Below are 12,247 nucleotides of genomic sequence, written 5' to 3'. Positions count from 1 at the left end.
AAAGAACAATTAGGTATCCACAGGCGTCCTTTCCCTACTACAGAAGCTACCACTATGGCCACCCTCTGCTTCTGCCTGAAGCATACCTTAGCCTATGTCACCCCTCTGGTTGACGCCCCCTAAATGCTTCCCACTGCGCTTAAATGCAGATCCAAACCCCATTCTGTGCTTACAGAGCCCTAAAGGGCCCAGGCCTGGTTACCGCTCTCCCACTGGGCCCCAGCTCGCTGCATTCCAGTCACTCCTGCCTTCTTCCCACTGCTTTAACGAGCCCACCTGGGCCACCCCCAGGCTTGGTACCTGCTGTCCCCTCTGCCTGGAATGTGCTGAGCACCCTCACTCCCCAGATGAACTGCTACCTCCTTGCCACCCCAGCCCCTAGTCACTCTCTACCAGACCTCGTTGCTTACTTTTCTCCCCAGCACTTAGCACCATCTGGAATGGCCTTGTTTTATGTGCTTGCTGCTCTGCAGCCTCTCCCACCTCTTATTCGAGCTCCATGAAAACAGGAGCCTGGTCTGCCTCAGTCATTGCTAAACCCTCAACTCCTCAATCAGTACCTGGCACATACTACGTGTTCAATAAATATCTGTGTTGAACACATTTGTTAAATGACTTGCTGAATGAATAATAGGCACACCCCTAGGTTTTCAGCAAGGCCAAAATATGGAAAACCTGGTTTCACATAAAATATTAATTAGTGACTATTTTACAAAAGGATTCCTTACCTAATGTATTTTTAAATATCTGGCTTACAGAGTTTCAGCGTGCACACTTTTTTTTTTTTTTTGAGATTTTATTTTAAAGTAATGTCCATACCCAACGTGGAGCTCGAACTCACAACCCTAAGATCAGTAGTCACATGCTCTACCCGCTGAGCCAGCCAGGCAACCCCAGTGTGCACACTTTTTAAAGGATAAACTTATGGTCACCTGGGTGGCTCAGTCAGTTAAATGTCTGACACTTTGTTTCAGCTCAGGTCATGATCTCATCATTCATGAGTTCCAGCCCCGTGCTGGGCTCTGCACTGACAGTGCGGAGCCTGCTTGAGATTCTCTCTGTCTCTCTCCTCCTCTCTCTCTCTGTATATGCTCTCTCTCTCTCAGCATCAATAAACTTTAAAAAAAAAAAAAAGATTAAAAATAAAAAGGATAAACCTATTGTGCAAACTGAACTCACTCCTCCAGGGTATGAACAGTACCTGGTACACAGAAGGTACCCAATAAACATCCCCTGCATAATGAGCACTGGGAAATAACACAAGGCATGAACTATATGAAACTGCATATATGAATTTGAGAACACAGCAAATCCGGATATATTTAGGTCCCATTTTCCATGTTATCTGACAGAGTAACACATACATTTAAAACCCACTACTTCGAGACACTAGCAATAATCTTAGCCATTACCTTTACAGGCAGGTGCAAATTCAGATAAATTCAGAAAATTACCCGACAGTTCTGCAGTTTTCGCTAGCTGCTGCATGGGAGACACAGAAGCAGTGAGCAGAAACACTCAAAACTGCCAGGTTGTTGAGGACATCTGTGGGTTTAGTATAAACATCACAATTCTTGAGAAATTAGGTTTTCTTTGTAATCTACATAAAAACTCTTGTGCCCCAATGAAAGACTAATCAAGAAACCACACCTCTCTAAAACCTGCCCCACTGGTAATACAATGCACACCTGCACCCCTGCTCCGTGTCATGTCCAATTTAACAGAAAGTATGTCTTAATTTTTCCTTCCTTAACATAAAATTCTTCCCTGTTTGGGCTGTATTCCTATACCATGAAACTGCTCACTCCACATATTCAATATTCATACAATATTAATGCAGCACCCAAGAAAAACAAACTCCCGTTCAGGTATCCACCTGCATCAAGTGATGTCTACTCCCCTTCTCTTTCCCTACCAGGTATCAAGACACAGTCTGCAATGGTCAAGACAGAAAAGTAATTAGATGTGCAATTACATTAGATGTGTTTGTGTGAAGTGTGTGTTCATAGTCAGCTGTGTGTTCTTGAAGAGTCATTCTAAAATCAAATATAAATGTACTCTGATATTATACACATTGTCTTATTTGCAGCTCTTGTTTCTGCTTTTAAAACATTCCCTGGTTTATAATGCCAACTGTGTTAATGCCTTATCTCTTAACAGTAAACCAAAGAGGTTCCAAAGAAACTCACTCTTACGATCTATAACCCCAAGAAATGATTTCAGATAGTTTCACATTCTAAAAACTCACAACATATCGTCTATACGAATCAATTTCAGGATGCAATTTATGAGAGTACACCATGTAGAAGACATGAAACATAAAATAGCTACACTTTCTGCTGACAACTGATAAATTTGCTCCAAAAACATTTTATAGTTTTGCTGTTGTTCTGTAGTTTAAATAACTCTGGAATAACACGATTCAGAATTTACAGGAAGTTACAATATACAGTTCATTTACATCACCTTTTCAAAAGTACTGCCAGTTGGAGAAAGCTGACAATCCTTGTAAAAGTCCTTAATGTTTTAAGTAAAGCTTTAGTCTGGTGTTTTCACTATCATCTCATAGGTCAACGTGAACAAAAGTCCACCTCACTCCTATAGTGAAAAGCATCTTTATTAAATGTTTTGGAAAAGTAAACAAAACTATAAAACAGTACCAGGAATAAGGTTGTTGATAGGTTTTTCTTTTTGTTTTTTGTTGTTGTTGTTTTAGATTTACTTCTTACCAATTTTGGAGTAAAAAAATATATACTAAGTTTTTGTTTTGTTTTTTGTTTTTTTGGTTTGTCTCCCTTTGGCCTTGTGGTACAAAGTCGAACAGTATAAAAGGTGGACTCGAATCCTCAACCTAAAATAAGTAAAATATAATCAGACAACACACCCTGAATTACTTTTTAAACTACGTAACATTTTTTTAAATTTAGCATTATTTATAAAAGCCAATAAGGTATCACTTCAAACCAAAAAATCTGGACTTTATCATTCTTTTTATTCACCACAAAACCACAAGGGCTCAAAACTTTGTTGAAAGTCATTTCATTTTATCACAGCTGTGTTTCAGGAAGTGAAAATTCTGGTGAGAATGAGAAGATAGGATACAGTGCCTAATAACTAATCTGGTTTCTGTGTCTCCATTTTATTACCACTTAAATGACAGGCCAAGCCTTATGTGGCTCACAAACAGGTATTTATTTATAAAACCAGCACTCTAAAAGCACTACATAACTAGAAGATATAACAACCACCTAATTATTATTTGTAAAGGGTCACATCATGGCTAACAGATTCTCTCAGTGAGAGTTTATTACTCAACCTGTCAAACTCCAAGAGTGAGCCCTGCTAAGGGCAAAGAGGAATCCCCGGAGTGTGAGAAAGGTGCCCAGTTGTCCTGCCGGCCTTTTAGAAGCTGAGAGGGATCCATCACTCAAAAACACCTAAACGGCTGGTATTCCGCCAGGGTATTAAAATAATTCTATGTTCGCAAACTGGTGGGAACTCTAGAAATCTACTCCCATCCCTTCGTTTCAGCGATAGTGAAATTGGCAGGGGTTTGCAACGCTCAGTTATTCTGAAGGCGCTAATGTTCTGAAAATAAAACTTTATGGAAATAGAAGGTAAACATTTTGCATTCAAAACTCAGACCACCGAACCCTCTGAAACAGGGAGTTTAAAACAAAGGACAGACACCCTCCGTGTGCACCAAGTCCAGCTTTTCGGCATCCTCGGCGCCCTAACCCAGGCAAAAAAGCACAAGCCGGTGGCAAGAAGGATGCCACCCAAGCTCCCGCCGCGGGGGAAACACCCGGCGGAGAATCCGCGGCGCGTGGTGAGCTGCGGGGGAAGAGAGGCAGCCGGCCGCCAGGTGCGGACACCTGGGTCCGGCGCCGAGCCTCGCTCTCCCCACCCGTCAAATGGGCGTGACGCCACCTAGCCCGTTAGGCCAACTAATGAATGAGAACCGCCGGGGAAACGACCCCAGCCGCGCCCGCCACTCTCCGGTCGCTGTCCCCAGTCAGCGGGGCGTCCCCCGCCGCCGGCGGTCTCGGCACGGTCAGACCCCCCCACCCCCCGCCGCAGGCGCTCCTCCCGCGCTCCGGACCCCCCGCGGCTCGACGGTTACAAACGTCCCCAGAACCGCGCCAGCCGGGACGCCGGCTCCCAGAGCCGTCCGCTACGGTAACGGGCGCCGGCCCGACGCTGCCCCGACGCCGCCTACCTTGGCCACCCAGCTGAACAATGGTGACATCGCGGGCCGGGAGGCGGCTCCTCGCCCGTCGCTCCCGCTCACTCCCGCCGCCGGCCCGTGGGACGGCGGACAGCCGGGGGCGGGCTCAGGGCGCGGCGGGGCGCGGGCATGGCTCCGGCGGCGGCGGCGGCGGCGGCGGCGGCGGCGGCGGCGGCGGGCTCCTCCCCGCTCGTCACAGCTCGGAGAGGTCGCGCCCGCAGGGCTGCCCGGGCGGCCGAGAAAGGGAAGTGGGTGGGGAGAGCGCGGGGAAGGGGAGGGGACGGAGGGGGAGGGGACGGAGCGCGGCCGACCCCGCCCACCCCCACCCCACCCCCCACGCTGGGCTCGCGGCGGGAAGTTGGGACGCGCGGGGGTCGCGCACCTCGCGGCTGTCCCCGGCTGCGCAGCTCCGGGAGGAGGAAACCCACACGCCTCGGACGTCCCTTTCGCACAACTTTCGGAGAACCGGGAAGTCCTCTCGCTCAGGTTGGATACAAGCCCCAGAGTTGAGAAAGCCCGCCCAACTTAACCGGGGTTGCCCCCACCCCCACAGCGTTTCTTTCTAAGCGCTCGAGATGGCGGGTAACAAAAGGACTAGTGTTTCCCTAGCCCCTAATACCTTTATATAATCAAAGGTGGTTTTCTTGGAGTCAGGAAACTAAGCTATTGAGACTCGGGGGTGGGGGTAGGAAACGAAGCTCCTGCCAGCCGGCAGGTTTCAGCCACGTGAGAAATGGTGACTTCACCGGTTTTCTTCTCTCCCAAGGCAAGACGATAAGACAGTGTAGTCAGTTTATAGCTACAAAGGTTAAAGCTGAGTTTCTAACTCAAGACACCCCAGAGTTCCACATTGGAAGAAAAAAAGAAAAAGTGCAAAGGTCTAGTAGCCAGCGTGTAAATGTAAGTCATGTTGAGGCACTCACTGTGTGAATCAGGCCAAATAGCAACCCCAGACCGAGAACTGTGCTTCTCTTTCCTTTTGTCATATTGTGCATTATTTTCATGATAGGCCAATAGAACATTTTATTCAAACAGTTTGGACAGTCTCCAAACGTCTGGAATCTGAGTCAGGTGGGTATATTATCCATTGCTGTGTAACAAATTATCCCCAAACTGAGAAGCTTAAAACACCGGTTTCTGGGGGTCAGAAATCCAGAGCATCTTAGCTGGGTGCTCTGGCTCAGGTCTCTCTTGTTGAGTTCAAGCCGTTAGCTGGGGCAGAGGCCATCCCAAAACTGGAGTGGGACTGAAGGATCCACTTTCAAGCTCACTCCCATAGTTTGTTCCATACAGGCTGTTGGACTCAGGCCTTCGGTTTCTTTTCTTTCTTTCTTTCTTTTTTTTTTTTTTTTAATGTTTATTTATTTTGAGAGAGAGAGACAGTGTGAGCAGAGGTGGGGCAGGGAGAGAGGGAGACACAGCATCTGAAGCAGGCTCCAGGCTCTGAGCTGCCAGCACAGAGCCTGACATAGGGCTTGAACTGGTGAACCGGCTTATGACCTGAGCCAAAGTCAGACACTCAACCGACTGAGCCACCCAGGTGCCCCAAGGGCTTGGGTTTCTTGCTGCATCATGTGGTCCTCCCCATAGGGCTGCTCATAAAATGTCAGTTCGCATCCCCCCAAGTACAAATGATCTGAGAAACAGCATGTGTCCAAGAAGGAAATCAGTTGTTTTAGAAACTGATCTCGGAAGTGACAGCCCACAACTTCTGCTGTATTTTCTTCATTAAATGCAAGGAAATTAGTCCACACACAAGACAACGGGTATTACACACGGGTATGACTGCCAAGAAGAGAGGATCATGGGGGTGAGGGACATGTCATCCTCTTGTTTCTCCTTCCAGATAGAGTGCATGGGGAAAGCCAAGAGTGACAGCATTCTAACAGAGCCTACCTGGGTAAAAAAGGTCCTAAGAGCATCTTAAGGAACTGCTGTTCCTTCATTCTTTTAAACAGTGATTATTATTCTCTAAGAAATTAGGAGCTAGGGCACCTGGCTGGCTCAGCTGGAAGAGCATGCTGCTCTTAATCTCAGGGTCATGAGTTAAAGCCCCACATTGGGTGTAGAGATTACTAAAAAAAGAAGAAAATGAAAAGCTAGAAAAAGGGCGTGCATTGGCAGCCATTTAACCAAATCCTTCCCTGTTATAAAATCACTTCCTCCAAATAGAAGAGATTGAGTCTGACAAGTCCATTACACCAAGAGCCCTTCTGTCCTCCACAGCCTTGCTACTCAAAGAACCAGCAGCCTAGACACCATCTGGCAAGTTGTTAGACATGCAGAATCTCAGGCCCTGCCCTAATCCAGACCTACGGAGTCAGAACTTTGATTTTACCTTGATTCCATATGTCTAGTGTGCACGTTCAAGTTTGGGATGCACTAGTATGTGAGAGTCATTGACGTGAGGCTTAAAATGGGTTTCTGGCCAACAGCCCCTAGAGAGAACAGCTAAAATTGTCTGGTGTCCTGGGAATGGTATGCACTAGGTCAGGTAGAGAGAGACCTGGAAGATTCCTAGGCAGCAACACAGTTTGATGGGACTGGATGGGCAGCTGAGGACCAGGTGGGACAAGCTGGGCCCATGACAGTCATCACCATACTCCATCACTCCCATCTCCAGACTGAGCTCTATAAAAATACCCCAGAATTTAGAAGCAACTCTAGGGTTGAAAGGACGAAAGGAACCTGAAATTGATGAAAGAAACCTGAGTTACTTCTGACCAAGATAAATTTTCTGCAAATTGGGCAGGAGATCTAAAAGAAATTAGATTAAATTTAGGAGATAAAATCATACACTTCTTGCAAAAAAAGAAAAAGTCAGACCAAATCCTGGATGTAACACTTACAATGGGAAAGTGTGCTGGCAGGTGAAAAAAGGGACATCAAGTCCTCATTGTTTCAACCTGGATCCAGTTCTCCAAATATGCACTTCTGGGTGGAGGCTTCTCAGAACCTGGTTTGGACTTGCCTAAAGCTTATATATCCTTTAGACACACAGAGGTCTCCCTCTGCCCCAGATCTCTGCCTGATCCTGGACTGGGCAAAATCACTCATTTCATGGGAATATGGGAACATAAGGGCCTTTCCATTGAATAGACTTGATAGACCGTAAAATGCAGAGCTCTGCATATAGTTTAAGAAACAGAGGAGAAAGGTCTTATTTTAATTCACTGCCAGCATGGAGCTTGCCAGTCACACTGCAAGAAAAAATTCTATTATAATTTGGAATTTCACAAAAGGGAAACCATTAACATCAGACAAGCTACTGGTTCCACATTCAAATAAAACAATTTTCATTAAAACACCACCATCTGAAAAAAAAGTATCCTTCCCCCCAAGAAACTGTATATTCCCACAGGGAAGGACTATAGATATCCCAGGCACTGGTTTTTTGTTGTTGTTGTTTTTTTTAATGTTTATTTTTGAGAGAAAGAGCAGGGGAGGGGCAGAGAGAGGAGGACAGAGGACCCAAAGCCGGATCTGTGCTGACAGCAGAGAGGGCAATGCTGGGCTCGAACTCACAAACCATGAGATCATGACCTGAGCTCTGAAGCTTAACCGACTAAACCCCCAGGGTGCTCCCAGGCATTGGTTATTTTTAACAGCTCCCTGGTGATTGTCTCTCCGTCAGAATTGAGAACCCCTATGACAGACGAATCATTACTCAAAGGTGCTGATGATTCCCAGCCCTATCTATCACAGTTACCTGTGGTGCCCGGGGTGGGGGGGAAGAAGGGCAGATAAATTGGGGGTAGGGTCAGATCCTCAGAGATGTCAAAGGGCAGGCAGGTCACATAAATGTGTGAAGAAAGCCAGGTGTGAGACAATTAGGACTGAATGAGCTGTGGCATCTTGGAGAAGGGACACCCAATTATTAACAACTCCACCCAGCCCAGCAAAAATGGGTCACCCAAATGAATTCAGCCAGAGGTCAATACTGGTGTTGACCTTTAATTTTGCTGAAAGCTTGGAAGAACATGTGTGTCCCACGTAGGGTGTAGAGATTACTTGCATGAATGAATTGAATAAATAACAATTTTAAAAAATATATATCTAAATAGGACTTCTGAGATCTAAACAAATGATTTATAGAAAATTCAAGACTGCTTTTTTTTTCTTTAATGTTTATTGTATATATTTTGAGAGACAGTGCAGGAAGGGGAAGGGCAGAGAGAGAATCCCAAGCAGGTTCTGTGCTTTTAGCACAGAGCCCCACTTAGGGCTTGATCCCACAAACCCCCAGATCATGACCTGAGCCAAAATGACAAGTTGAACACTTAACTGCCTGAGCCATCCAGCACCCCTATTTTTTTTTCAAGACTGCTAAGTAACTTTTTTTTTTAATATTTATTTTTGAAGGAGACAGAGTGAACACAAGCGGGGGAAGCGCTGGGGGGGGGGGGGGGAGTAGACAGAGGATCTGAAGCAGGCTCCACGCTGACAGCAGCGAGCTAGGAGCCCAACATGGGGGCTCAAACTCAAAAACTGCGAGATTGTGACCTGAGCAGAGGTCAGACGTTCAACCACCTGAGTCACCCAGGTGCCCCTCTAAGTAACTTTAAAAGGATGATTTAATCTCAGTTTTCCTGAGACATTACAGGAGGACTTGAAAAGAGATGGTGGGGGGGAGACCCAGAAACTGGTAGAGTTGCTTCCCTTTTAAGTCTGACCGGAACCCTCCGAAATAACCCCAACACTGCTCCCACTCTTCTGCCATGTACTTCCTTTGAGGAGAAGCAAGAGGCAAGGACCGCAGAGTCTCCTCTGAGAATTCCAGAGGAGATGAACCTCCTCGGCTGTGCTCCACCAGCTCAGAGGTGGAGGCAGAAAGGGGGGAGCCTACAAAAGCCTGACCTCACTCTGACGACCCTTCCTCCCCCATAAGACCTGGCTAAAAATAGGGCAGCCGTAATAGGAGGAAACTCAACTTGGTTTCAAGTGAATCAGAACCACTCGGCAACTATGATCCTGATACCAATGACAATATGGGTTCCCCCCCCCCCCCGCCCACACACACCATCAAGCAATTCTCTGACACCAGCTGGGTACCCTACAATTCAACTCGATTCTGACACCATCAACCTGAAGTTAAGGGCTCAGTCCCACAAGACTGCAGCCCCCACACACACTTCCCATAAGGCAATCACAAGGCCAAGTTGTCACCTGGGCTTCTGACCAGCCGGCCACAGGTTCTCCCATCCCCCTCCTCGAGTTCAAGTCCTATGTTAGGGCGGCTCACAGAACTCAGAACATTTTACTTACTAGATAACTGGTTTATTATAAAAGGCTGTAACTCAGGAACAGCCAGACGTCAGAGAGGCCTAGGGCAAAGTGTGAAGAAAGTGCACTTGCACACTCTCGGAAAGTGCCAGTGTCCTGCCATCTCTAAGTGTTCACCAAACTCAGAAGCTCTCCGAACCCTGTCATTTGGATTTTTAATGCAGGCCTCATTACCGAAGCATGATCAATTAAATCATTGGCCACTAGTGATGAAACTCAAACTTCAGCCCCTCTCCCCCCCCCCCCCCCCCCCCAGAGGTCAGGGGGTAGGACTGAATGTCCCTACTCTCTAATCCTGTGGTTGATTCCCTGGCAACCAGTCTCCTTTCTTAGGTGACCAAGGGGCTTCCAAAAGTCTCTTGATTAACATAACAAAAGGACACCTTCATTGCTCTCTTCACAGGAAATTCCAAAGGTTTTAGGAGCTCTGTGCCAGGAAAGGGGACCGACATCAAATGTATGTTTCTTATTATAAATCACAATATCACGGCAGCTAATCAGGGAGTGATTCAGTTCTAGCATATTCATCACCTATTGTGTAAAGCAACACAAGTCTTGGCAAGGAATAGAAATGTGACAAGGCCTGAATCTTGACCTCAAGGGAGATACAGGGTGGCTGGTAAGATTGGAAAGGGAACACCATGGGAGAGGCCCAGGTAAAGCTCCACGGAGTTCCCAGAAAAAAAACGAAAGGTAACTTAAGGCTGCAAAGGAAGCACGAGCTTCCTGGCTGGAAGGTGACAGGACATTTTTTTTTCTTTTTTTAAGTAATCTCTACACTCAATGAGGGGTTCGAAGTCATGACCCAGAATCAAGAGCCACATGTTCTACTGACTGAGCCAGCCAGGTGCCCCAAGACTTTACAACTTTCACAGATGGTGATGAGGGAGTGGGCTTTCTAGGAAGAAGGATCAGCTGGACAAAAGCATAAAAAATTGGTGCTTATCTCTGGAAATCAAGCCTTACTAAGATAAGGCAGAAAACAGAGCTCACATTGTAAAAAGAATTTTTAGTAAATTTTAGTTTGGAGGTGTGCAGTTATCCCTGTCTGGCATAAAACTTTGTTTCCAAAAAAAATATTTGCTGAGGGTACTATCAAGTCCAAAAAAATCATGCAACAAAATCCCTCTGCATGAACTGAAAACATATGCCATGAAAAAACTTGCTCATGAATGTTCACAGTACTAGTATTCATAACAGCTCTATAAAATAGAAACAACCCAAGAGTCCATCAACTGATGAATGGAGAAACAAAATGTAGTATCCCACACAACGGGTATCATTTTGTCGTAAAAAGTAGCGTGCTGATACATGCTAGGTGTAAATGGACCTTGAAAACATTACGCTAAGTGAAAGAAGCCAGACACAAAAGAGAACATATTGTATGATTCCATTGATAATATATATCCAGAATAGGCAAATCCATAGAGGCAGAAAGTAGATTCCTGGTTTCCAGGAATTGGAAGGAGGGAAAAATGGGGAGTGATTGCTAATGAGTATAGGGTTTCTCTTTGGGATGATGAAAATATTTTGGAATTTTTAGTATATTCACTATACTAAATATACTAAAAAACTTAAATTTCATGGTATGTGAATTCTGTTGCAATTTTTTAAATCCTATGTGACAATGGTTAAATGACTTCAGGTAAGTTAATTCCATGAAGCTTTATATTAATGGAGCCCACGCTGTAGAGGGCTAGTTTTAGGATCTTTTTTTTTTAAAGTAATCTCTACACCCAACGTGGGGCTTGAACTTACTACCCCTGGATCAAGAGTCTCATGCTGTACTGACTGAGCCAGCCAGGCGAAGAGGGCTAGTTTTAGGATTAAATGAGATGCAAATGAAGCATTTCCGCCTGAATCCTTGCATATAGTAGGTGCTCAAGAAACATTAGCTATAGTAGTAGTAGCAGTAGTAGGAAGAGTAGTGCCAGCAGGGATTGCTGTTGGTTAATGATGTGATTAATTTTATGTGTCCACTTAAAAGGGCTAAGGGATGCTCAGTTGGCTGGTAAAGGTTATTTCTGGATATATCTGTGAAGGCGTCTCTGGAAGAGATTAGCATTTGAATAGGTAGACTGACTAAAGAAGAGAGCTCTCACGCACAGCACATCGGGTTGGTATCATCCAATTGTGGAGGGCAGGAATAGGACAAAAAGCTGAGGAAGGGCGAATTGGTGCTCTCTACTTGAGCTGAGACATTCCTCTTCTCTTGCCTATGGGCATCAGTGCTCTGGTTCTTGCATCTTCTCCTTCAGACCAGGACTTATACTATCAGCCCCCAAACTCACACCCACTCCACCAGCCTTCCTGGTTCTCCAGCTTTGCCGACAGCAGATGGTGGAACTTGTTGGCCTCCGTAACCATATGACCCAATTCCTGTAATAAATCTCCTCTTACATATACCTATATCCTATTGGTTCTGTCTCTCTGGAGAACCCTAACATAGTATATGGTACAAATGCAAAAATAAAACAAATGATGGGCTGGAGGTCTCAAGTTCATGACTGAGTTTATAGACAGGACAAACAGTTGAGATCAAAGTGGAGATTGTTAGCCAAAACTAATTCCAGAATGAGTGGGCCTCCCCAATTCTCAATATTTGCTTCTCCCTTTTCATGAGTTGCTAAGTCTAGCAGCATGACTGTGCTCCATTTGTTACCTTAACTCTAAGGCACACTGTGAATGATTCCAAGTTTCTCTGGTAAATTCGTACAATTCTCGCTGGCCAGAGAC

General features: G+C 45.7%; 1 protein-coding gene and 1 long non-coding RNA gene across 6 annotated transcripts in view; one reads left to right on the top strand and one right to left on the bottom strand.

Annotated features, from left to right (window-relative positions):
- TBC1D1 (TBC1 domain family member 1) overlaps nucleotides 1-12,247 on the bottom strand; it is a 224,381-nt gene that overhangs the window by 146,883 nt on the left and 65,251 nt on the right. The window contains exon 1 of one of the 5 annotated variants that reach the window (XM_049630428.1): nucleotides 4,220-4,509. The exons of the other annotated variants lie outside the window; for them this stretch is intronic. Coding sequence (XP_049486385.1) covers nucleotides 4,220-4,249 — 30 coding nt within the window. The 5' untranslated portion in view covers nucleotides 4,250-4,509. Of the gene's footprint in view, nucleotides 1-4,219; nucleotides 4,510-12,247 lie in introns of those variants that run through there. 5 annotated transcript variants of the gene reach the window in all.
- LOC125922704 (uncharacterized) overlaps nucleotides 4,570-12,247 on the top strand; it is a 61,111-nt gene continuing 53,433 nt past the window's right edge. The window contains exon 1 of the long non-coding RNA XR_007457751.1: nucleotides 4,570-4,714. This is a non-coding gene — a long non-coding RNA (uncharacterized LOC125922704). The remainder of the gene's footprint in view (nucleotides 4,715-12,247) is intronic.

This window comes from Panthera uncia, chromosome B1, assembly GCF_023721935.1.
Source record: "Panthera uncia isolate 11264 chromosome B1, Puncia_PCG_1.0, whole genome shotgun sequence".
Classification (NCBI taxonomy): Eukaryota; Metazoa; Chordata; class Mammalia; order Carnivora; family Felidae; genus Panthera; species Panthera uncia.
This window is presented reverse-complemented; position numbering and strand designations above follow the sequence as displayed.